The sequence below is a fragment of the Colobus angolensis genome, unplaced genomic scaffold (assembly GCF_000951035.1).
Source record: "Colobus angolensis palliatus isolate OR3802 unplaced genomic scaffold, Cang.pa_1.0 Scaffold27, whole genome shotgun sequence".
Taxonomy (NCBI): Eukaryota; Metazoa; Chordata; class Mammalia; order Primates; family Cercopithecidae; genus Colobus; species Colobus angolensis.
This window is the reverse complement of record NW_012115932.1, coordinates 16221446-16248304: the sequence shown is the minus strand read 5'-3', so window position 1 is coordinate 16248304 and position 26859 is coordinate 16221446. Positions and strand designations below refer to the sequence as shown.

General features: G+C 40.2%; 1 protein-coding gene across 1 annotated transcript; it reads left to right on the top strand.

Moving 5' to 3' along the window:
* The first annotated feature begins 1522 nt into the window (after positions 1-1522).
* Positions 1523-26028, top strand: UBTD2 (ubiquitin domain containing 2). The gene is made up of 2 exons (XM_011947794.1): positions 1523-1755; positions 23499-26028. Exons 1-2 carry the CDS (start codon positions 1581-1583, stop codon positions 23894-23896), a joined length of 573 nt encoding a protein of 190 aa, XP_011803184.1. The 5' UTR covers positions 1523-1580; the 3' UTR covers positions 23897-26028.
* Positions 26029-26859: the final 831 nt, after the last annotated feature.

Sequence of the window (26859 nt, the reverse complement as noted above, 5' to 3'; positions counted from 1 at the left end):
TCTGTCATTTATTTCCCACCTACTCTTTTCCAACACTCTTATCTTTTCATCCAGCTTCAATTTTCTTTGTATCTTCTATCCCATCGAACTATTTCCTATCAATGGCACTGTAGAATCTTACAGAGGCATAAATAAGAATGGCTCTGTAGGTCAGTATGACCCATGGAAATAGATCACAGATAATACGCCAGATAGGTGTCTGGGTACAAGGATGCTGCATCAGACTTGTTTCAGCACTACTACTACATAACATTCTCTAAGGGGAGATGCTGCCACTTGCCCTCTGTTTTCTTCTCCTCTTGGGTTGAAACTAGGGTACGGTATTGTAGTTCTGCTCCTTGTGGTTCGGACCTAATCCCTTGGCCTAACATCAAAGATTATCTCTTTTATTCCCAGTTCCTCAAAAAAAACTAAAGTACTGATTCTACCCTTTGTAAATTAGTTCCTGTTTGAGTTCCAGAGAAAGGTACTTACAGTTCCTTGACTAAAGTCCAGAGAGTAGAATGCTGGAGGAAGCATTCCTCTAATCAGTTTACTGATGATTCTGGTGGTTTGGCTCTTCTTTCTCTGGAAACTGAAAAGCAGTCTTTTGCTTCTTTGGATTTTCTCAGTTCCTACTTCCTGGTTTCATGTGTCCAAGCTACTATTGTCCTTTGGCTTCCCCAGTGTATCTTGCCTCTCTTTTATGGTGTCTCTTGACACTCATATCCTGCTCTTACAGTCTGATGAAACACTTATCTTCTAGGCAGTTCTTTTAAAATGAACAAAACAAAACTTTCATTGTATTTTAAAAAAAATTTTTGGAGCAGTTTTAGATTCATAACAGAATTGAGAGGAAGGTACAGAGATTTCCCATGTACCCCCCAGTGCCTACACATACATAGCCTCCTTTCCCTGATTATCAACATCCTCCACCAGAGTGGTACATTTGTTACAACTATAATTCTCTGGGGGTTTTTTGTTTTGTTTTGTTTTATTGGAGATGAGGTCTCACTCTTGCCTAGGCTGAAATGCAGTGGTGTGATCATGGCTCACTGCAAACACAACCTCCCAGGCTCAAGTTATCCCCCACCTCAGCCTCCCAAGTAGCTGGGACCACAGGCACATGCCAACATGCCAGACTAATTTTTGTGTATTTTGTAGAGATGGGATCTCACCATGTTGCCCAGGCTAGTCTCGAACTCCTGGATTCGAGCAATCTTTCCACCTCAGCATCCCAAAGTGCTGGGATTACAGGTGTGATCTACTGCACTCAGCCTGTAATTCTTTTAGTGATCCTGTGGAGAGGGTGTACTGAGTGGAAAAGAGCTACCAATTTGTTTTGCATAGAGCAATCTAATGTCTCTATTCACTTTTGTAGTTCCAAAATGTGTTAGAGGAATTTCAGAATGCACAAATTAGAAGGCAAATTTCTGGCTGCAATTTTGATGCAATAATCCAAAAGAGGAATGACTAGATAACTTTTGATACATATTTTATAAAATTTGGTTTTGATCTCAGTCTTATTTTTCTTCTCAGTTGCTCTAGGTCGTAACCAGCCTTTGAAAAAAGAGAAACCAAAATGGAAAAGCGATTATCCTATGACAGATGGACAACTACGCAGCAAGAGGGATGAATTTTGGGATACTGCACCAGCTTTTGAAGGCCGGAAAGAGATATGGGATGCCTTGAAGGCTGCTGCACATGCTTTTGAGAGCAATGATCATGAACTTGCACAAGCAATCATTGATGGTGCAAACATAACATTACCACATGGTAGGTTTGGTGTTCCTCAAAGACAGAGGGAACTTAATCAGCTTTGTTTCTGATAGCAGGAAACCAAATGGGAGAGTTTTTTTTCCTTTGCTATGAATTATTCTTTTTTTTTAATGTAGCAAGGAATAGTATTCCTCTTTTTTTCTTGTACATCTTTCAGGTGGAGGCAGGTTTTACTTTGTGTGTTTATATATATATATATATATTTTTTTTAAATATATCTTAATTTCAGAAAAGAACTCTTGATCATCTAAAAAGTTTCCGTGTAACCTAGTTCTCCATGAAGACCTCTTCTCTCCACCCTCCCACCCCTACCTCACCAGCCTCATCCCCCTGCCAATCTATTGGAGCTTCCACTTCACTGGTTTCCTCCTAGCAGCGCTAGAGATAGAGTCTCAGTTTAGATTTTGTGAGCTGTAGAGACCCAGAGGATGCTCCTTTTAGTCATTATACTTTCTTGTCAAGCCTATTTTTGGCATAATAAGCAAACCCAAACTTAGAAGTGAGTCCCACATGTTTTTAAGGACAATTTTCCATGATTGTAGCCCTGAGGATTATTAGGAACTTCTCTCTTTGGCGTAGGAATGTGACTCTTTTAAGGATAACCATAAGCTTTGAGTATTTCCAGGGATGCGCATATGCTGGTGCCATGTACATACTCTTGTTTGTTCTTCTTCATGAGAAACATATGAAAATTTTTCATGCTACATTGAGATTTAGGTGTTAATTTTGTATTTACATTTTTTATCTATATTAATATTCTCAGTATTCTCTTTAGTTTTTCAAGTTAATATTTTCAAGGTTGTCTTTTCAGATCTGTGTAATAACCACCTTGCATTGATTTCTATTCATATTGATATCTTCATTGTTTCAATCCCCAGTATCTCCCTTTATCTATATTCTTAGAGGAACAGTGACTTTCATTGTTTAACCATCTGCTTTATGTCCTTTAACTCTATGTCAAATGACAGATTTTTATTTTATTTTATTCTGTTCTTTCTCTCTCTTTTGAGACAGAGTCTTGCTCTGTCGCCCAGCAGGCTAGAGTGCAGTGGTGCAGTCAGCTCACTGCAACCTCCGCCTCCCAAGTTCAAGTGATTCTCATGCCTCAGCTTCCCCACCATGCCTGGCTAATTTTTATATTTTTAGTAGAGATGGGGTTTCTTCATGTTAGCCAGGATGGTCTCGATCTCCTGACCTCGTGATCCACCTGCCTCGGCCTCCCAAAGTGCTGGGATTACAGGCGTGAGCCACTGTGCCTGGCCCCAAAGTCCCTTTTTTTAAGAGACAGGTCTCACTCTGTCATCCAGGCTGGAGTGCACTGGCATGATCATGGTTCATTGCAACCTCAACCTCCCAAACTCAAGAGATCCTCCCACCTCAGCCTCCCAAGTACCTGGGACTGTAGGCCTGGCTACATTTTGCTTTTGTTTTTTGTTTTGTTTTGTTTTGTTTCTTGGAGAGGCATGGTCTCACTGTGTTGCCCAGGATGGTCTCGAACTCCTGGATTCAAGCAGTCCTCTTCTTCCCTTGGCCTTCCAAAGTGCTGAGGTTATAAGCATAAGCTGCTGTGCCTGGCCAAAAGATACTTAACTTACTATATCCTTGCCAGATTCCAAATCACCAACATTAATTCCAAATTAATTTTCTGATTAATTGTGCTTTCAAGAAACATTCCTTTTTTTTATGGCTGCTTGTTCTTTATTATGAAAGTTTGTTAGCATAGTCTTTTGTTACTAATGTTATTGAGCACACACGGATCACTTTTTCTATACATGTGTAAAAGTGATCCCTCCTACATTTGGAGAATTTATGATAGAATGCCATTTTCAGTATGACTCTTTTTTTTATGACCGTGAGTCTTGTTTGTTTGTTTGTTTGTTTGGAACTTATTTTATTTTTTTGAGACAGAGTCTCACTCTGTTGCCCAGGCTGGAGTGCAGTGGCATGGTCTTGGCTCACTATAACCTCCACCTCCCAGGTTCTAGCAATTCTCATGCCTCAGCCTCCCAAGTAGCTGGGATTACAGGCGTGCGCCATCACGCCCAGCTAATTTTTGTATTTTTTTGGTAGAGATGGGGTTTCACCATGTTGGCCAAGCTGGTCTTAAACTCCTGGCCTCAAGCTATCTGCCTGCCTTGACCCCCCAAAGTGCTGGGATTACAGGCGTGAACCACGGCACCTGGCCTCAGTATGACTCTTTAGTCCCAGTTTTCATGGGTAGTCCCTAAATTCTTTACTTTTTTTTTTTTTTTTTTTGAGGCAGAGTCTTGCTGTGTCGCCTGGACTAGAGTGCAGTGTCCGGATCTCAGCTCACTGCAAGCTCCACCTCCCGGGTTTACGCCATTCTCCTGCCTCAGCCTCCTGAGTAGCTGGGACTACAGGCGCCCGCCACCTCACCCGGCTAGTTTTTGTATTTTTAGTAGAGACGGGGTTTCGCCGTGTTAGCCAGGATGGTCTCGATCTCCTGACCTCGTGATCCGCCCGTCTCGGCCTCCCAAAGTGCTGGGATTACAGGCTTGAGCCACCGCACCAGGCAATTCTTTACCTTTATGTGATTGTGAGTTGGGAGGTGCTGGGCATCATCTTAGTCCATTTACCTTTTTCAGTTTTGTAATGATCGTCTTCACCTACTACCTTTATATAATATAAAGGGAAGGGGTCTTCCTTTACAAATAGTTTTATCATCCTCTTTTTGATGTCTATATCTTCTATTTTTCGAGGAGAATATATGTTATATAGACCTACACGTAGGTGGAAGAAGAGTCATGTATGTGTGATTGCATGAGATCCAGAATGTTGGAACTTTTAATTTCTTATTTTGTACTTATAATTACCTGCTGGAATACCTGGTTGCTTTCTGTATAGTGTACCCTCATTTAAAAGTTCATGGAGGCAAAATAACTCTGTTGCACATAAGGCTGGGGCTTATGCATAGCCTATCGGATGTGGGCTCAGATCACCAAAGACCAAAGTCCCTTATTTCTGCTTATCTATGTAAACTGCCAAGAAAATGTTCCCGGCAGCCCTACCTACCAACAGATCAGGGAGAATTACTCTCAGAAATTCGAGAATTATTGGATGCCCCTCTGTTCCCCTTCTATGATTAAGGAATATTTTCTGCTTAAGCGTGGAATAATCAAGCCAATGTCTGAGTTTTTCTCTTTCAGAACTCTTGATAACTTTCTGGGTATTAATATCGTCATTGGTACCCTTGATTGAATTCTTTTGTTCATATCTGAATCTTGTCAATATTTCTTGGACCTTATAATTTTGTTTTGTTGTACACTCTAGCTCACCGTCAGTTTATAACTAGGCTATTGCATGCTTTTACCTGGACTGGCTTAGTGGTATTGCTGAGATTCTTTCCATCCTTTTTGTGTAATTACATGTTTGAAATTTTACTTTGGGCCAGGCGTGGTGGCTTACGCCTGTAATCCCAGCACTTTAGGGGGCCAAGGCTGGTGGATCATGAGGTCAGGAGATCGAGACCATCCTGGCTAACACGGTGAAACCCCGTCTCTACTAAAAATACAAAAAATTAGCCAGGTGTTGTGGCAGGCGCCTATAGTCCCAGCTACTTGGGAGGCTGAGGCAGGAGAGTGGCGTGAACCCAGGAGGCGGAGCTTACAGTGAGCCAAGATTGCGTGACTGCACTCCAGCCTGGGCGACAGAGCGAGACTCTATCTCAAAAAAAAAAGAAAAAAGAAAAAAAGAAATTTTACTTTGGGCACATTGCGTTGTGCTACCCAAAGCACTTTGTATTTTAAGTTTAAGTTACTGCATAGACTTGACTATTATTTAGTTCAGGTTTTGATATCAGATCTCATCTTCTGTCCCTACTGTATTACTTGCAACTGTGGGACTTTGGGCAAATCACATCTTCTGTAAGCTTCAATTCTCTCATCTGTAAAATATGGATAAGAACTGTCTACCTCTTGGGATGGTTATGTTGATTAAATGTAGTAGTAATACATGTAAGTTGCTGATCAGAGTGCTGGGTATTCAAAACGCACTTAATAAATAGTAGTGCTGATGATCTTATTTCTTGAACTCTGAAATTAACAAGTAAATTCCCAGTTCCCTGCACCAAAATTCTGAATTCATAGATTTTGATCATTTTCTAAATTATCTTTTTTTTGACACAGAGTTTCACTTTTGTCACCCAGGCTGGAGAACAAAATAACATTACACTTTTTAATTATCTTCCTCTGTTAATAACAGTAAGTCTTCAGTTTATTCTCAAGTGGCAATGGGGAGATTAAGAGGGAACTTGTCATAACTACCTGTTAATGTTATATTTACACATACGGTATATTTTCTTTCTGGAAACTGACTCATATTGAGAATGGTATGAACATATATTGTGGAAAAGGCTCCCCATGTGATTTTGATACCTGGTACCACTTTCACAGTTTTCCTGTCCTATATGAGCTTTAATTGTTCATGATTTGCACAGCATGTTGTTACTCCTTGTCTTACATTTCTTAAAGAGCTTATTTGCTTTTTCTCATTGATTGCTATTTTGCCATTACCTAGAAATCCTAAAAACATTCTTAATATAGTAGTTTACCAGTGAAACCAGGTTATAGGTTAGCGATTTGCCAAATTAGCATAAACAGGGTAAGAAAAAACAAGTAGTATTTACACTTCTCACACATTTGCTGTGTAGTGAATAGTATACTATTTAGTAATTTTCAGTGAAAGCTTATTCAGAAACTGTATCTAATAAAGATGAACACTTAATGCTTTTTGTAATTATGATATAGAAGATTTAAAAAGATTTTAGGAATTGCCTACTCCCTTCCTCTACCTCCTGGTTTTCTAGAAAGGTAGTTGTTGATTTGTTTAGCATCTACAATTATCTCATAATTCTTAGTGAGAGTATTTTTTTCTAACATGTTTTCCATATCCCAGCGATTGAAATGTAAAAGCTGTCCTCTTACCCTCCTTGAATAGATGGAGTAGCTAGCTGCTCCCTGTTACTCAAACATGCTTTTCTACTGGGAAAGAGAAATTTAACCCAGATTTTATTCATACTCCTATAGCTAAATGTCACCAATTCTTCAGTTTGGCTTTCAGTTTTCAGTTTTCTTTTGTCCTTAACCCTTAAGGGGTATGGGAGGTAGAAAAACTTAATTCTTAGAAAACTTAACTTTTTTTATTTCTCTTTTCACAAAGTTTGTTACATGGGTGGAAAAGGAGTTCCCCAGAATGTTTTTTTCTTTATCTCAAAATATATTAAATGTGCGTTATATATAATAAAATTTAATTTTTTAAACAACAAAGGCACTTACAAATAGTATAAAGAGCATGTTATGTGTAAGGAACCAACGTATGAAAAGAACACTAGACTGAGAATCAGTAATAAAATACTCGAAACTCATGTTGTTTGTATGTATGTATGTATGTATGTATGTATGTATGTATTCATTTATTTTATTTTTATTTTTTTGGAGATGGAGTCTGGCTCTGTCACCCACGCAGAAGTGCAGCGATGCAATCTTAGCTCACTGCAACCTCTGCCTCCTGGGTTCAAGCAATTCTCATGCCTCAGCCTCCCGAGTAGCTGAGATTATAGATGTGCACCAACGCGCCCATCTAATTGTTGTATTTTTAGTTGAGACCGGGTTTCACCATGTTGGCCAGGATGATCTCAATCTCCTGACCTCAAGTGATCCACCCGACTTGGCCTCCCCAAGTGCTGGGATTACAAGCATGAGCCACTGTGCCCAGCCTCATGTTTTGAATTAACATTTAATTCTTATGCCTGTAATAATCACCTACAGCTATCCCCATTTTGCACAGATCAGAAAACTGAAGCACAGAGAGAGGTTGCATCATTCTTCCAAAGTATAAGTCATGAAATTGGCATTTGAACTCAAGTTTTGGATCTCACAGTAACTAACGCAATTTAATGCCCTGGACAAGTCATTTCATCTCCCTGTTCTGTAAAGTGATTGCACAAGTAATCTTCAGTATTTGGTCTATGTCTAATGTTTTAGTTCCCTTGCACACTATGTAGAATACTTTAAAATGGTAAACTGTTAAAAGGAAAAAAGCAGATTCTCTTCAGACATAAACAGGAAATCCATGTGTGTAAGTCTTGTTTCCATTTTCCTTAGGTGTTTCAAATGCCCATTAAGAAGCAGGCCATGAATTTTGGTGTGGACTTTAAAGGTTCATACAAGAATTTTTCAGGCCTGGCGCGGTGGCTCTTGCCTGTAATTCCAACACTTTGGGAGGCCGAGGTGGGTGGATCATGGGGTCAGGAGTTCGAGACCAGCCTGGCCAACGTGATGAAGCCCTGTCCCTACTAAAAATACAAAAATTAGCTGGACGTGGTGGCGGATGCCTGTAATCCCAGCTACTCAGGAGGCTGAGGCAGGAGAATTGCTTGAACCCGGGAGGCAGAGGTTCTCAAGAGTGTGCCATTGCTCTCCAACTTGGGCAACAAGAGCCAGACTGTCTCAAAAGAAAGAATTTTTCATTTGGCCAGGCACAGTCGCTCATGCCTCTAATCCCAGCACTTTGGGAGGCCGAGGCAGGAAGATCACGAGGTCAGGAGATGGAGACCATCCTGGCTAATAGGGTAAAACCCCATCTCTACTAAAAAATACAAAAAACTAGCCGGGTGAGGTGGCGGGCGCCTGTAGTCCCAGCTACTCGGGAGGCTGAGGCAGGAGAATGGCATAAGCCCAGGAGGCGGAGCTTGCAGTGAGCTGAGATCCGGCCACTGCACTCCAGCCTGGGCAGCATAGCGAGACTCCGTCTCAAAAAAAAAAAAAAAAAAAAAAAAAATGAAAAAAGACCTCCTTTTTATGTCATTCTGGGTAGTGGAGGTAGAGGAACACAGGGTTTCTATTTCTAACATGGTCCCAGGGAGTATGTTATACTGACTTCTACTTCTGTAAAGCCAGATCAGCTTTACACAGACCACTATGTTCAGCTGCTTCTAGTCTGCTCCGTTGCCCCTTTTAGAGCATTGAAAATTAAAGATCAGTGTCCCCCATAAAACTGTGGCAAAGTGTTACACAAGCTCTTAATCATGATTTGACTGTCATATGACATCAACAATACGTATACAGGTTAAGCCACTTTTCACTTATGTTTACTACAAGAGATGATAGACTTAGTTTTCTGAATGCCACAGTCTTGATGGCTGATTTGGTAGTTTGAGATAGCTAGACCTCCTGCTTCTAAAGCCTGATTGCCAAATATAAACTTGATATATGTAATTCCTAGCAAAGTGTTTGCATGAGAGAGCCTGTAATTTGTTAGCATCCCTACAATCCTGAAAAACTGCACCTAATATCTGGGTGGAGGATGATTTTGATGGCCCTTTGGACATTAGTGTGATTCAGGTTTGTGGAAATCACCGTGAAACATGAAGCCATAGACTCAAATTTTATGAAACCTTGATCCTTTGTGACATTGCTGTTGGTGAGTGTTCCCCTGTAAGTCTGATTCTGAGATTTAAAACTTGTGAGAAGAGAGCCAACATTATTGTGTATTTTCTATGGATTTGTTATATGTACTAGGGAATTTTTCACGTGCATATTATTTAATCTTTACAACAACTTCATAAGGGAGGTACTATAATTTTTGAGGAAATAGACTCACCATGTCCAAAATGAGGGTCTAAATTCAAATAGTATGACTGACTCCAAAGCCATTGCTCCTGTCATATCTCAGTGCTTCTCCTGGAATCTTATGTCCCTCTATCAGGCTTGAGTGTACTGCCTGAACCCCACTGTTTCATTCCTTTACATTCATTCTGTCATTTAAGTGTTCTCATTCTTTCTAGCAATTTCCAACTCAAATGTTAAGGCTTTCCTTTGCCATAGCAGTGCATGGTTGCTAAGAAGTAGAAGAGTTTATAATACAAAAATTAGCCAGGGTTGGTGGCACGCACCTGTGGTCCCAGCTACTTGGGGAGGCTAAGGCAGGAGAATTGCTTGAGCCCAGGAGGCAGAGGTTGCAGTGAGATAATATCATGCCACTGTCCTCCAGCATGGGCGACAGAGCAAGATTCCATCTCAAAAAAATAAATAAATAAAAAATAAACCTTCTGAGTCAGAAAAGAGAAGTCAGGAGCAAAGACATTTATTCCTACAGGCTTTGGAAGAGACCCATAGTGCTACAAAAACCTTGGTGTTCTAGAACATTGCCCTCTTCTTTCATTTTGAGAGGATGGTTTTCTATACCAGATTGCCAATGTGACCTAAATATTAAATTTGTTAACTTTATCAAGGTATATTAAAGTACACTAAACAGCATGTTTAAAGTGGACAATCTGATGAGCTTTGACATGTATATACTTGTAAAACTCCCCACAATCAAGATGACAAACATTTCCACACCCTTGCCAACATTGATTTTTAACTTTTACAAACCTGGTCATGTAGTGATGCAAGTCTCACGTGGTAAGAACTTTTCACACTGAGCTACAGTCTTAAGGGAATCAGAGCACAGAGGGATAAACAGGCCTTTAAATGCTGAAAAATACATCTTTCTAACCTGAAAGATTGCTTGAAAAAGAGTGTAAAGCATTAGACCTAATGACATTTAGTAAAGGTATTATTTGTCATCTAATTTAGTCTTATCTTTCTAATTTTCTAGTGGAATATTTTGAGGCGTAATTTAAAATAATCATGGAAGAAAACAGTTGACCAAGGAAAATAGAAACATCTGAGCCAATCATCTAGATAAAAGATAAATAGAAGCAACTTCAGAAAATTATGTATGAAATCAGAACAGAAGGTGGAGACTTGGCAGCTTTCTTCCTACCATGGGGAGCTTTCAGGGCTTCCTGGCCTGGGGAAATGATGCCCTGGCACTTATTTAGCCTGGTGGCCATCTGTCTCTGCTAGGACATGAGCCTACAATAGGTTTGTGAGAAGAAAAAAATAAATAAATAAAACAAAAAAAAACTGTCCTTCCATAGAGGATGTTAGGTGGGCAATCTGAGCAATCCTGATTAGAATTTTGTTAAAACTAGTGATTGCTAAATGAACTGCACCCTTGGTGGCCAGTGGGTGGTAATTAAAACCTTTTGTAAAATATTTTGTAAATGTAGCTAAAAGTGATTTTGGAAAAATAGAAAAATCCCTATGTTGTCAACTTTTAGATGTTCCCTTTTGTGTTTAAACATACTGGGTTTCTTTAAGCAAACCTCTCTGTATTAGTCCATTTTCACAGTGCTTTAAAGAACTTCCAGAGACTAGGTAATTCACAGAGAAAAGAGGTTTAATCGACTCACAGTTCCACAGGGCTGGGGAGGCCTTAGGAAACTTAGAATTACGATGGAAGGCAAAGAGGAAGCCGGGCCTTCACATAGCAGCAGGAGAGAGAAGAGTGAGGAGCAAAGGGGGAAGAGTCCCTTATAAAACCATCAGATCTTGGCCGGGCACAGTGGCTCACGTCTAATCCCAGCCCTTTGAGAGGCAGAGACAGGCAGATCACTTGAAGTCAGGAGTTTGAGACTAGCCTGGCCAACATGGTGAAATCCTAGCTCTACTAAAAATACAAAAATTAGCCAGGTATGGTGGTGCATGCCTGTAATCTCAGGAGGCTGAGGCTGAGGCTGAGGCACGAGAATTGCTTGAACCTGGGAGGCGGAGGTTTCAGTGAGCCAAGATTGCACCCCCTCACTCCAGCCTGGGCCACAGCGTGAGATTCTGTCTCAAAAAAAAAAAAAAAGAAATGAAAAACATCAGATCTCGTGAGAACTCATTATTATGAGAACAGCTTGGGGGAAGCCGCCCCCATGATCCAGTCACCTCCCACCAGTCCTCTCCCTAGGCACGTGGGGTTTATCGGGGTTACAATTCAAGATGAGATTTGGGTGGGAACAGCCAAACCATGTCACTGTCTGTCTTCTGCTGCCTCATTTTTTTTCACACACTCCTCTCAAATACTGTAGATGAGACAGCCACATACCACTGAAACTTCTCTCAGTCACCACCATTTCCTCTGGACCAACTTGGGCTCATCTTCCATTTTCTTTTAGCTGTCGTAGGCATCATTAGCAAATACGTTGTTGGGCTCCACTGGGCACTGTTGGTTTCTTGCTCCTTGTGATTCATTTCTTGACTTTTTATCCCTTGTATTTGTCCTCTGCCTTTTGTTCTAAGTACATTTTCTCCCTCTCATTAACTAAGAACCAATCCCTGTACCTCTTACACATTATACACTTGACTACTTACTAGTTCTGTGACCCTGGACACAAGTTACTTGATTCTACTTCAATTTTTCCATCAGTAAAATGGGTAGAATAGATTTAGCTTATAGTGCTTTTGTGAGGATTAAATGTTAATATATGTAAAGTGCTTAGACAGGGTTAGCAGTAGTAAACACTCCTAAGTGTTTTTGTTTTTTTTTTTTTTGACTCCGTTGCCCAGGCTGGGAGTGCAGTGGTGTGATCTCAGCTCACTGCAACCTCTGCTTCCCAGGTTCAAGCGATTCTCCTCCCTCAGCCTCCTGAGTAGCTGGGATTACAGGAGCGCACCACCGCAACTGGCTAATTTTTTGTATTTTTAGTAGAGACAGGGTTTCACCATGTTAGTCAGGCTGGTCTCGAACTCCTGACCACGTGAGCCACTGTGCCCAGCCAAATGTTTACTTTTTTATGTTAAATCTTGTATGTTGGAAATTATTACTCTCCAAACTTCTTTTACCCTGACTTTTCCCAATCTGCTTTAGTTACTTGTAGCTAATTCAACTGAAGCATCTCATGGAACCTGGAGCAATTAAAAGCTAAGCAAAGAATCTTGTAACCCTAAATGATTTTTTTATGTCATTCTAGTTTCCAGTTACATGATTCTTTCCTTTTGGTTTTCCATCAAATCTAACCCATCATTTGGTTCTGCCAGTTACCTTCGAATCTCTCAGTTTGATTTTTTTTCCATTTCTGTAGTCAGGCAGTCATGATTCCAGTCAGTCTTTCTCTCTTCACATAGATGATAAAACAGTCAGCAGGCTTTGTCTTGTTCACCAACACAACCTTAGCACCTAGAATATGCAGTAGCATATAAAAGGCGGTGAATGTTGAATGTCTAATTTACCTGTTTTAGCCACCTGTGGTAATTTCCTGTAGTATTAAGCCTAAACTCCTGAACCCTACTATCAGGTTTCACTATTACTGCCTATTTAGTACTTTTACATCATTGATTCTGTATTCTACTTCAACAAGGTCCCATGGTATTCTCTGTTTACCTTGTAATTATTATTTCCATATCATTTCTATTTCTTCACTGCTATTCCGTGTCTTTAAAATCATGCCCAGGACACACCATTTCTACAGAATTCCTCCATGTTGGCTGTAGCAACTCTAGTCACTTTTCTGTTCTGCGATGTCTCAGCACCTGTGTTTGATTTTCATTGTATCCGTTTATACTAAAATCTGTGATGGGTATGCTGTATCTGCTCATGAGTATATGCTCCTGGAGATCAGGGACAGCCTTGGTTCTCTTACAACCTTCTCAGTGTCAGTGAGATGCCCTACACACTTCAAGATGATCAGTAAATGTCTATGCAGTGACTCTAGAATGTAAGAGTTGTTTCCTATTGATCCTTGTTAGGTTCTAAAGAGGTTGTGTGGTAGAAACCACTACTATCAGTGCAGTTTGTCTTTAGTAGAGATTTGGGGCCATTAAATAATGGAGGGTTAGGATTATGTTGTTCAAGAGTCTAGGCCACAAAGGAGCCAGTCTGCTCTGAATAGGTAATTCTGCGGTGATAGTCAGTTATGGACTACAATGTAAAATATTACTTTTATTGATATTTTGTGATCCCAGATACTTAATTCGGGAAGAGGGTAACCCATAAACCTATAGACTTAAAATGAAATCAAATCATATTTGAGTAAATGGTATGGATTTTGCCCTTATTTATTTTAGAGTGGTTTTAAGTTCACATTAAAATTAAGTGGAAGAAACAGAGATTTCCCATGTACCCCCTACTCCCACACATGCATAGCCTCCCCCAATATCAACATTCACCGTTAGAGTAGTTCATTTGTTAAAATAAATGAACCTACATCGAAACGTCACTATCACTCAGAAGTCCATAGTTTAGGGTTCACTCTTTTTTTGTTTTTGAGACGGAGTCTCGCTCTGTTGCCCAGGCTGGAGTGTAGTGGCGTGATCTCAGCTCACTGCAAGCTTCGCCTCCCGGGTTTACACCATTCTCCTGCCTCAGCCTCCCGAGTAGCTGGGACTGCAGGTGCCCGCCACCTCGCCTGGCTAGTTTTTTATATATATATTTTTTTTTAGTAGAGACGGGGTTTCACCGTATTAGCCAGGATGGTCTCGATCTTCTGACCTCGTGATCCGCCAGTCTCGGCCTCCCAAAGTGCTGGTAGGGTTCACTCTTGGTGTTGTACATTCTGTGGGTTTAGACAACTTTATATTGACATGTATCCATCATTAATGGTATCATCCAGAGTTGTTTCACTGTCCTGAAAAATCCTCTGTGTTCTACCTATTCATCCCTCTCGCTCTCCTAACCCCATGGCAACCATTGAACTTTTTTATTGTCTTCGTAGTTTTGCCTTTCACTTAACTAATATGCATTTAAGTTTTCGCTATGTGTTTTCATGACTTACTAGCTCACTTATTTTATTATTTATTTATAGATGGAGTCTTACTCTGTCACCAAGGCTAGAGTATGGTGGCCCAGACATAGCTCACTGCAGCCTCAAGCTTCTGGGCTCAAGCAAATCCTTCCTCAGTCTTCCAAGTAGCTGGGACTATGGGCAGGCACCACCATGCCTGGCTAATTTTTTATTTCTTTCGTAGAGATGGGGCATTGCTCTGTTACCCAGGCTGGTTTTAAACTCTTAGCCTCAACCCATCCTCCCACCATAGCCTCCCTAGGCACTGGGATTGCAGGCATGAACCACTGTGCCCAACCTCCTGGGATTTTGATTGGGATTTGCATCAGATCTATAGACTAAGCTGGGAAGAACTGATGTCTTGACGGTATTAAGTCTTCCTGTCTGTGAACATGTACGCTCTCTCTATTTAGTAATTATTTTATCAAGGTTTTTTTTGGTCATTGTTTCATTTCTTATACATACTTTGTTAGACTTATACCTGTTTTCTTTTTGAGGTGCTAATGTAAATTGTGTTTTAAATTTTAGATTCTACTTGCTCATTGCTGATGTATAGGGGAGTGGTTGACTTTTGTATATTAACTTTGTATCTTGCAACCTTGCTATAATTGCTTATTAGGTCTAGTAGCTTTTATGTTGATTCTTCGTATTTTTTACATAGACAGTATATCATTTGCAAACAAAGGCAGTTTTATACCTTTTCTTGTCTTGCCTTGTTTTATTGCATTAGCTAGGATTTCCAGTACAGTGTTAAAAAGTGGTGATGAGAGGGGACATCCTCGTCTTTTTCCCAGTCTTAGTAGGAAAGCTTTGAGTTTCTCACCATTAAGTATGTCTTAGCTATAAGGTTTTTGTTGTTTTTGTTTTTGTTTTTTAAACGGAGTCTCACTTTGTCACCCAGGCTGAGGTGCAGTGGCTCTATCTCAGCTCCCTGCAAGCTCCGCATCCTGGGTTCAGGCATTCTCCTGCCTCAGCCTCTCAAGTAGTTGGGACTACAGGCACCTACCACGATGCCCGGCTAATTTTTTTGTATTTTTCAGTAGAGATGGGGTTTCACCGTGTTAGCCAGGATGGTCTCGATCTCCTGACCTCATGATCCGCCCGCCTCGGCCTCCCAAAGTGCTGGGATTACAGGCGTGAACCACCGTGCCTGGCCAGCTATAGCGTTTTTGTAGATATTCTTTATCAAGTTAAGGAAGTTCCCTTTTATTCCTAGTGCTGATAATGAGTGTTGGGTTTTGTTATATGCTTTTTCAGCATCTATTGATATGATCATGTGATTTTTCTTTTTTAGCCTATTGATATTATGGATTATATTTATTAATTGATTTTCAAATGTTGAACCAGTCTTGAATACTTGAGACTAAAGCCTACTTGGTCATGGTGTATAATTATTTATACAATGTTGAATTTGATTCATTAATATTTTGTTGAGGATTTTTCAGTCTATGTTCATGAAGGATATTGGTCTGTAGTTTTCTTTGCTTGTAATGTTTGGTTTTGGTATTAGGGTAATGTCGGCCTCATAGATTAGTTAGGAAGTACAGTGGTCCCCCATTATCCATGGGGGGATATGGTCTTGGAATGTTCCAGAACCCCCAGTGGATGCTTGAAACTGTGGATAGTACTGAACCTAAATGCTGTCAATTGGAACACAATTCTTTTCTTGTCTTCCACCCACAAATGTAATGCCTTTTTCATCTGAACTAATTACTTGTCATTCACTGTGTTTTAACTATTGCGGTTTGAAGTGCCACAGCAAAACTAGCATGAATTTTTTTTCCTTATTTACAACTTCACAAATAAATTTGTTCTTATCTTAGATCTTAGCAACATCAACATTCAGATGTTTTTCTTTATTTGAGAACCTCCACATTTTCATTTAAAAAGAAGTACTTTATGGCTTCTCTTTGGCATATCTAAATTGCCAGCACCACTACTCTTGTGTTTTAGGGCCATTATTAAAATAAGAGTAATTTTAACATAAGCACTGCGATAATGCAACTGTTGATCTGATAACCAAGATAGCTACTAAGTGATTAATGAGCAGGTGGTATATACCGCATGGATACTCTGGACAAAAGGTTGATTCATGTCCCAGGCCAGATGGAGCAGGATGGCAAGAGATTTTATCATGCTACTCAGAAAGTTAAACAATTTAAAACTTATGCATTATGTGATTCCGGATTTTTCAGTTTAATATTTTTGGACCACAGTTGACCAAGAGAAATTGAAACTGCAGAAAGCAAAACTGTGAGTAAAGGGAGGAATGCTGTATTCCCTTTTCTGTCTGATGAGAAAGATTGTAGAGAATTGTTATAATTTGTTTCTTAAATGTTTGATAGAATTTACCAGTGAATCCATCTGGAATTGGTGCTTTTCTGTTTTGGAAAGTTATTAATTATTGATTCAATTTCTTTAATAGATGTAGGCCTATTCAGATTGTCTGTTTTGTATGAGTTTTGGCAGATCATGTCTTTCAAGGAATGGGTCCATTTTATGTAGGTTATCAAATGTGTAGGCATAGAGTTGTTCATAATATTCTTTTATTATCCTTTCAACATTGTGGGATCTGTAGTGATGTCTTCTCTTTCATTTCAGTAATTTGTGTCCTCTTTTTTTCTTGATTAGCCTGGGTAAGAGGTTTACCAATTTTATTGACCTTTTGGTCAATAAAACCTTTTAATCAGCTTTTGGTTTTGTTGATTTTTTTTTTTTTCTTTTTTGTGACAAGGTCTCACTCTCTTGCCCAGGCGGGAATGAGATCACAGCTCACTGCAGTCTCAAACTCCCAGGGGAAGGCAATCCTGTTAAGTTTCCCAAGGTGGAAACTTACTGTTTGATTTCAGATATTTCTTCTTCTCTAATACAGGCATTATAAATTTCCCAGTGATCACTGCTTTTGCTGCATCCTGAAATTATAAGTTGTTTTCCTTTAATTAAAAATATATTTTAATTTATCTTGATTTCTTCTTTGACCCCATGTGTGATTTAGAAATGTATTGTTTAATATCCATGTATTATGGATTTTCAACTACCTTTCTGGTATTGATTTCTAGTTTATTTCCATTATGGTGTAAGCAGACATTGTATGATTTCATTTTGTTATGGTATGTTTTATGTTTCAGAATGTGGTCTGTCTCGGTGAATGTTCCATGTGAACTTGAGAGAAAAATGTGTATTTTGCTGTTGTTGGATGAAGTACTTTAAACATATTCATTACATTAAATCGATTGATGGTATTGTTGCGTTCAAGTATGTCATTTCTGATTTTCTGCTTGTTAGATCTGTTCATTTCTGATTGGGGGGTGTTGAAGGCTTCAACTATAATAGTGGATTCATCTCTTTCTCTTTGTAGTTCTGTCAGTTTCTGCCTCACATACTTTGATGCTGTGCTGTTAGGTGCATACACATTAAACATTATTATTTCTTCTCGGGCCAGGCATGGTGGCTCATGCCTGTAAATCCAGCAAGCAAGGTAGGTGGATCGTTTGCACCCAGGAGTTTGAGACCAGCCTGGACAACATGAACATGGCAAAACCCTGCCCCTACAAAAAAATACAAAAATTACCTGGGCTTGGTGGAGTGTACCTGTAGTTCCAGCTACTCATGAGACTAAGGCAGGAGGATAGCCTTGAGCCAAGGAGTTCAAGGCTGCAGTGAGCTATGATCACACCAGTGTGTTATAGTCTAGATGACAGCAAGACCCTGTCTCTAAAAATAAATAAGAAAAAAAAATGTTTTTAAAGGTTCTTATTTTACCTTCACTTATTTCTTCTCCAGTGCTTTTCCTTTCTATCTGTAGATCTGATAATATTTCTTGCAAGGCAGGTCTGTGAGCAACGCATTCACTCAATTTTTGTCTATCTGAGAAAGTCATTATTTCTCCTTCAGTGTTTTGTTTTGTTTTTGGTTTTTTTTTTTTGTTTGTTTGTTTTGTTTGTTTGTTTTTTTGTTTTTGAAACGGAGTCTTGCACTTGTCCCCCAGGCTGGTGTGCAATGGCGCAATCTCGGCTCACTACAACCTCCGCCTCCCGGGTTTGAGCAATTCTACTGCCTCAGCCTCCCGAGTAGCTGGGATTATAATCACCCACCACCAGGCCCAGCTAATTTTTTTTGTATTTTTACTAGATACAGGGTTTCACCATGTTGGCCAGGCTGGTCTCAAACTCCTGACCTCGGGTGATCCACCCGCCTCGGCCTCACAAAGTGCTGGGATTACAGGCATGAGCCACCACGCTCGGCCTCTCCTTCGGTTTTGAAGGATAATTTAACAGCATACAGAATTGTAGGTTGGTGGGTTTTTCTATGCTTTAGATATTTCACTTCACTGTATATTTGCATCGTTTCTGAGAAGTTGAAGTTGGATATGTAATTCTGTTTTTGTTGTGTGTGTGTGTGTGTGTTTTGTTTTGTTTTTGTTTTGAGGCAAGGTCTGTTTCTGTTGCCAAGGCTGGAGTGCAGTGACACAATCTCAGGTCCCTGCACCCTAGACCTCCCAGGCTCAAGCGATCCCCTCACCACAGCATCTGGAGTAGCTGGAACTACAGGGACACACCACCACACCCAACTAATTTTTGTATTTTTTGTAGAGACAGGGTTTTACTATGTTGCTCAGGGTGATTTTGAACTCCTGAGCTCAGGCTGTCTCAAGCTGTCTGCCCATCAAAGCCTCCCAAAGTGCTGGATTACAGGCATGAGCCACCGCGCCCAGCCATTTAATTATTTTCTTTGCTCCTCTGTGGGTAAACTGTTTTTTTCCCCTCTGGCTTTTTGTTTTTGGTAGAGATTGGGTTTCCCTATGTTGCCCAAGCTGGCCTCAAACTCCTGGGCTCAGGCTACCCTCCTGCCTTGGCCTCTCAAAGTGCTGGAGTTACAGGCATGAATCACTGTTTGACCAGGAGGTTTTTTTGTTTTTGTTTTTGGTTTTGGTTTTTTTTTAATCTTTGATTTCCTGAAGTTTGAAAACGATATGCCTAGATGTGTGTAGTTTTTCTGATATTAACTCTGGAAAATTCTCAGTCATAATTGTTTCAAATATTTTTCCTGTTTCTCTTGTTCTTCTCTGCTATTCCCATTATGTGTATGTTACAGTTTGGTTTGTCCCACAGTTTCTGGATACTCTGTTTTGTGGTGGGGTTTTTCGTTTTTGGGTTTCGTGGGTTTTTTTGCGTTTGTTGTTGTTGTTGTTGTTGTTGTTTTTTTATTATTTTGTTTTGTTTTTGTTTTTGAGACAGTCTCGCTCTTGTCGCCCAGGCTGGAATGCAGTGGCGCAATCTCAGCTCACTGCACCTCTGCCTCCCAGGTTCAAGCAGTTCCTCCTGCCTCTGCCTCCCGAGTAGCAGGCGCCCGCCACCACGCTCGGCTAATTTTTGTACTTTTAGTAGAGACGTGGTTTCGCTATGTTGGCCAGGCTGGTCTCAAACTCCTGACCTGAGGTGATACCCCCACCTGGACCTCCCAAGGTTTTTTGGTCTTTTTTGTCTTTGCTTTTCAGTTTTAGAGATTTTTACTGAGATATCGTCAAACTCAGATATTCCTTCCTCATTCATGTTCAGTTACCAGTAAGCCCATCAAAGGCGTTCTTTATTTCTGTTACTGTGGTTTTGTTCTCTAGCATTTCTTTTGGTTCTTTTTTAGGATTTCCATCTCTTATTACATTCCCATTTGTTCTTGTATGCTGTCTGCTTCATCCATTAGAGCCATTAGCATATTAATCATGTTTTAAATTCCCAGTCTGATGATTCTAACACCTCTGCCATATCTGAGTCTAGTTTTGTGCTTGCTCTAAAAAACTGGTTTTTTGCCTTTTGGTACATCTCGTAATTTTTTGGGAAATGTGGATGTAATATACGGGAGCTGTGTGAAATGGGCCTTCAGTAATGTGGAGGTTTTAGTCTTTTTGTGAGCCTCTGCCTCACAAAAAGACTATGACTTGACCAGTGCTGCTCAGTCATAGTCTCTACCTTAGGTGGGACAGGATGGTTAGAAGGGGCTAGAGCTGGGTATTTCTCTTCTCCCAAATTAGTTAGGCTCGATAAAACCCCAGCGGGATAGACTCTAGTTAGTTTCTTCTGAGGGCAGAATGCTGCGGCATATTTAAAAATGGTTCCTTTTGCACCCTCCTCCAACCCAGGGAATTATTCTGACTGTCAGTACAAGGAAGTTGTAGAGGTCCAGAAGGTAAAACTCAGGAAGGTATCACTCTCCCCAGACACCCTTCACCAAGTCCCCATGGAGTTTTCTCTCTAAGACTTGCCCACACTGAGCCTTTAGCAATTCACTTAGTTACGTTTGAGGTTTCCCTACTCTGCACTGGTTCCGCAGAGATTTCAGCTCCTGGGCATCTGCTCTGGTAAATGGTGATTCTCTGTATTAGCCTGCCTGTCTCTCCTATTTTGGGGGCAGTGGTTTGCCCTGTGACCTTACTTCTCCCACAGATCTAAGAATATCTGTTGATTTTTCAGTTTGCTCAGCCTTTTACTTGTTAGGATGGAGTGGTGACTTCTACGTTTTTTGCGTGCCAGACTAGAAACAGGAAGTGTGATTTTTAGTTTAATGTAAAACTAGAGCATATTTACAACTGAGATTATAATTTTGTAGAAAGAAGTGCCAGAAAGAATAAATAAACTAGAAAATTCCATATTAAATAAAAAACAAATTACCATTTCTAAAAATACTGAAATATGGGAGCTTCTGTAATTGTCTAAATAGCTTACTTCCAGCATTATGGATTGAGCGCTGGCAGAGCATGATTAAGAAGATACACCAGCCAGCTTTAACTCTTCATGGAGTTTTTCTCTCTTGCCTTCTAGAGATATGAAAACTAAACCCTGACTCACTGGGATGAAGGGCAGAAGGGAAAAGGGCAGTGTGAAGTTACTGGTATAGGGACTGCTGGTGATCACAACTGTGCTTGAAGTAGATCCATTTCTACAATGGTATTAGTGAATACACAGAGGCTAAACACAGAAGAGGGAAGATTTGTGTGTGTTCTGCTTTCCAACTAAGCTGTCACCCCAGCACATCTTATGTAACTTAGAAGGCAGACCAGATTGAACCTGTGGTGGGTTGGTGACCATTCCAGACTCATTTCACATATTTCATTTCATTCTTTATATTTTCATCCTATTGACATTAAACACAAATACCGGTTCATTAACTCATTTGTTCATTGATAACCATTTCTCAGTGTTCTGGATCTGGTAGACATTTCAGCTTTTTTATCCAAATTGATAATAAGCAGATATCATATTCTAGTTTGAGGAAAGGATATGTTATGTATAACCTTAAAACGTTCATTAAGTTATGCTTTTGGCCGGGCCCGGTGGCTCACGCCTGTAATCCTGGCACTTTGGGAGGTCAAAGTGAGCAGATCACCTAGGTCAGGAGTTCAAGACCAGCCTACCAACATGGAGAAAACCCGTCTCTACTAAAAATACAAAATTAGCCGGGCATGGTGGCGCATGCCTGTAATCCCAGCCACTCAGGAGGCTGAGGCAGGAGAATCGCTTGAACCCGGGAGGCGGGGGTTGTGGTGAGCCGATATCGCGCCATTGCACTCCAGCCTGGGCAAGGAGCGAAACTCCATCTCAAAAAAAAAAGTTATGCTTTCAAGTTCCCCCAAGGAAGTGTTGGTAACTATAATGTAGTTTACACACCTAGTCTCAGCTACTCAGGAGGTGGAGGCAGGAGGACTGCTTGAGCCCACGAGTTCTGAGTCCAGCCTGGGCAACATACAATTTGTAAGGAAATTAACCATTAATACATTTTTTTAAAACCATGAGTGCTTTTTCCCTTCCCTGAGCTAGCTTGTTATGTCATAGCCCTTTTGTTTTTCCTTTTTAATCCATAGCTTCTCTGTACTAGATAGACTAATTGGGATTAAATAAAATACCTCAATCATTTCTGTGGTAATTTTATTAATGAGACTCATAGATAAGCAATGAATCTGTGGCAGCTGCTAAGGCTATCATCTCTAATTTGTGATCTCTCTGGACTAAGGACTTCTTGCCAAGTGCTTCAATTTAGGAAGTCCAGGCACTGGGCTGGGCATGGTGACTCAGCCTGTAATCTCAACACTTTGGGCGGCTGAGACAGGTGGATCATTTGAGGTCAGGAGTTTTGAGACAGCCTGGCCAACATGGTGAGACCCTGTCTCTCCCAAAAATATAAAAATTACCCAGGCGTGGTGGTGTGTGCCTGTAATCCCAGCTACTCAGGAGGCTAAGGCAGGAGAATTGCTTGAACCTGGGAAATGGAGGTTGCAGTGAACTGAGATCACATCCCTGCACACCAGCCTGGGCAACAGAGTGAGACTCTGTCTCAAAAAGAAAAAAAGAAGTCCAAGCACTAAGAAAACTGCTCTAGGGCCGGGCACGGTGGCTCACTCCTATAATCCTAGCACTTGGGGAGGCTGAGGTGGGTGGATCACCTGAGGCCAGGAGTTCGAGACCAGCCTGGCCAACATGGTGAAACTCCATCTATACTGAAAATACAAAAAATTAGCTGGGTGTGGTAGCGGGTGCCTGTAATCCCAGCTACTTGGAAGGCTGAGAGGCAGGAGAATTGCTGGAACCCAGGAGGCAGAGGTTGCAGTGAGCCAAGATGGCGCCACTGCACTCCAGTCTGGGCAACAGAGCGAGACTCCGTCTCAATAAAAAGAAAAAATAAAAGAAAACTGCTGTAGAGCACTTGTGGTGAGTTAAGCTTAGAAATCCTTTTTTTTTTTGCTTGCTTGTTTCAGGTAGCGGATTCATTTCTGTAAAAGATGTCCTAATTTAAATGTTATCTAAGTCTTGTGTAAGCATTAATAATATTAGTAGTACATTCGAGTTGTATGTACTTTCACTTCTGTTTTAATGAAATTGTGAAATGGATATGAAATGACTTAGAAAAGTGTGGGGTAAGGATCAGCATTCTGGTTAATATAAAATTAAATACTCAAATAATTGGGCATGGGATTTGATAATCATCATTGATGGTCAGCTGACAGTGATTGGCATTGTTTTATGTTTTTTTCTCTACAGTGCCATGCTAGCAAGAGAAGCTTAAGCATTTTGTGAGGGATAAACAAAAATGCATTCATTAAGGATTAAGTTCTTATTCATATCTTCTCTTTCTGAAGGTGCACTTACAGAGTGCTATGATGAACTGGGGAACAGATATCAGCTTCCAGTGTATTGCTTGGCACCACCAATCAACATGATAGAGGAAAAGAGCGACATAGAGACTCTGGATATTCCTGAGCCACCACCCAATTCTGGATATGAATGTCAGCTTCGTTTGCGCCTTTCCACAGGCAAAGACCTCAAGCTTGTGGTTCGCAGCACAGACACAGTATTCCACATGAAGAGACGGTTGCATGCAGCAGAGGGAGTGGAACCAGGTAGTCAGCGGTGGTTCTTTTCTGGCAGACCTCTCACTGACAAAATGAAGTTTGAAGAGCTGAAGATCCCAAAGGACTATGTGGTACAGGTTATAGTGAGCCAACCTGTGCAGAACCCAACACCAGTGGAGAACTGAACTGAGCCCTGTTGGCTGGCTCCCACATCCGTCTGCTCCTTTTTATTGTTATTGTTGTCATTTCCTACTCTACGGCGTGAAATTTATTTCACTGCTCTAAATTCCCTATGAATGGATTTAGTTCTGAGGAATTACCAGTGAAAAATTCCATCTGTGATGGAGACCAACAAAAATAATAAAACACAAAGAGCCAGGCTTTGAGACTCATGTAATTACAAATTCTAATTTGAAAGGCAGTTAAGAAATAGATAACCATTTATTTTAAAACACTCAACAACCATGTAATGGCTGTATTTCAGTGACTTGGACTGTAAATGAAACATTGCATCCATGAAGGACAGCACCAAGCACCTTTTTGAATACAGAATTTTTTTAGAAAAATATATCAAATTATATAATTTCCAGAAACCATAAATAATGGATATAAAACTTAAGTTTTCTTTTTCTTTTTTTTTTTTTGTTAATGGAAACTGAAAAGAGCAGTATTTGAGGTTGCTTCTGTTCTGGTTTTTTATTCTTAGCTCAATTAATATTTAGCCATAAATGAAAAGAGACTGGCAAATTGTGCTTTAGTGTTGCTTCCTCATCCCACATGTCGAGCTCCTTATTTACATTCACACTAAAGTTTGGTGCCTTCCAGCACATTAGTGGCAGGCACCTTTCTGGAACACTAGGCAATAATTTCGTCAATACAGTCAGGTCTCTGATTTTCAACGGATACTCAGTTGAAAGGTCGCTGTCATCTTGCTGCATAAGTATTTTGAAAGGTCTATATACTGAAGCCGTTTTTATATCCAGGCTTAGAAGTTCACTACCATATAGTACCTTCATTGATCTATCTATTCTGCTTGGAACTTTTCATAGCTAAGTATAACCCCCAAATGCATGGTTCCTGGGCCAGGAAACACCAGAATCAAGTATAGCTGTTCCCACTACAAGTTAATAAAGTAAATGATCTCCTCCACGTTGCATGGAGGGGTGTAAGGAAAGCCTATTCTATCTGTGCCTGGGAGAACTGTGCCTATTTTCAATCTTTTAGGGGAAATTTCAACTCAAAATTTCTAAGTGTGAAAAGTTTACTGGTGTCACATAAACATTAGCAGTGAGACCAAATAATGAAACATTGCTTTATACCTTAGTGCTTTCCAGTTCACTGTTACCTCTAGTCATGGTAGATGACAATTTTCCTCCCTCATCCTTTGTAGCAAAGAAGCAAATGAAGAGTCTTTTGCAAGTTAGATTAGGGGACTGAAAAATCCAGGGAGATAACCTGATTCTTCTCTACTATGACTGGAGTAAAGCTGCCAAGAGTTAGGTTTAATTTGGAGTCTTTTAAAAGTTGGTTCCATAAGTGAGAAGGGGGGGCTAACATGTGACCACTGTGCCCCTGAGAATCCATGAGATGGAAAAGTACAGGCAAGAAGGCACTTAACGCTGTTCTCAGTCAGAAAATGTCAGCCCTCCACACCTATTTGGATGTGAAGTGCATTATTAATTTTAATGACAAAATGAAACTGCTAATTAGTTTAAATGTAATGTTTAAATGGTATTGAATTTCCTATAGCCTGATTAAATCTGTAATTGTAACATCATGTTTCTGAGAGCTTTAACTACTTCCTTATTTTTATGTAATCATTTTAAAGATTGTGGCTATATCTAATTTAAATTTGCTGATGATTGAATCTAAATTCAAGCAAAGACCACAGCATTAATCCCAAAGGAGAATTTTTTTTGTGTTTAGAGGTGGAGATATTAGGGTAATTCAGTGTACTGCTCCTGTCATCAAAGTTTTTGTTCATTGGTGTGCCACATCGAATAGCAGCACTTCTCAAAGTTTGTCAACTGGAAAAGAAAAAGTGTTTAAAACTATTTTTTCTTAAGCAAATTTGTTGATGTCATCAATATTTATGATATCGATTGGTAAAAGGTCTTTGTTGAGGGTTTGAGCTCTCTTTTTTAAGAGTTTATTTTATTTTAAAGGAACATATACTTTGAATAACAATTCTCTGGGCATGTTTAACTAACCTAGATGGGAAAACCATGGTGCTGTTTAATTGTAAATAGATTGCTATAAGATTGGACCAGTACTTGATGTGTATAATTTTAGTACATAGGGTTTATGTGCTTTTTTTTTTTTTTAAAAAGTTCAATTTTTCTCTTTGTCTTTGCATTTATAATTGGTTTCTAATTGTTTTTACTCTCTATATAAGGGTAATTGCCTCATTCTAAGTGAGAATTGTGAAGGTTTTCCTCTCTTTTAAAACCTTTGCTCAATAAATAACAGGTTCATTATCACCAAACTTAGGCTCTGCTATGCCAAGTCATACATGGTCATTTATAAATGTGCTTCATCTTCTGCATTGAAATGTTGGTCTAAAATAGGTTGTGTTTTTCTTTTTCTTTTCGTTTTTTAAGAATCATGCTGGCCGGGTGCCGTGGCTCATGCCTGTAATCCCAGCACTTTGGGAGGCTAAGATGCGAGGACTGCTTGGGCTCAGGGGTTCAAGACCCAGCCTGGGCAACATAGAGGAGACCCCATCTCTACTAAAAATTTAAAAATTGGCCAGGCATGACAGAGCACGCCTGCAGTCCCAGCTATTTTGGAGGCGGAGTTGGGAGGATCGCTTGAGCTGGGATGTCAAGGCTGCAGTGACCCATGATCATGCCATTTTACTCCAGCCTGGGTACATTTCATGGAAAGTAGGTGATGCTTCATAGTTTTATGAAGTAGGCAATACACACCCATGGAAAAAGAATCCAGATATATCAAGGTGAAAAGAGTCTTTCACTCCTGTCGCTCTTGTTTCTCCTCCCCAGAGGTAACAACTTTGACCATTTTCTGGGTATCTTTAAACTTGAGCATGCATCAGAATCACGTGGAAGCTTATTAAAACAGGTTGCTTGACACTTCCCTTCAGACGTTCTGAGTCAGTAGATCTGGGTGTTGGCCTATAACTTGCATG

What these genes read in the sequence shown, in the direction of transcription:
- UBTD2 (XM_011947794.1), top strand. Translation starts at nt 1,581, where the DNA reads ATGACAGATGGACAACTACGCAGCAAGAGGGATGAATTTTGGGATACT. An exon ending in AAACATAACATTACCACATG is followed by an intron (nt 1,756 to 23,498) that starts GTAGGTTTGGTG and finishes CTCTTTCTGAAG; the next exon opens with GTGCACTTACAGAGTGCTAT.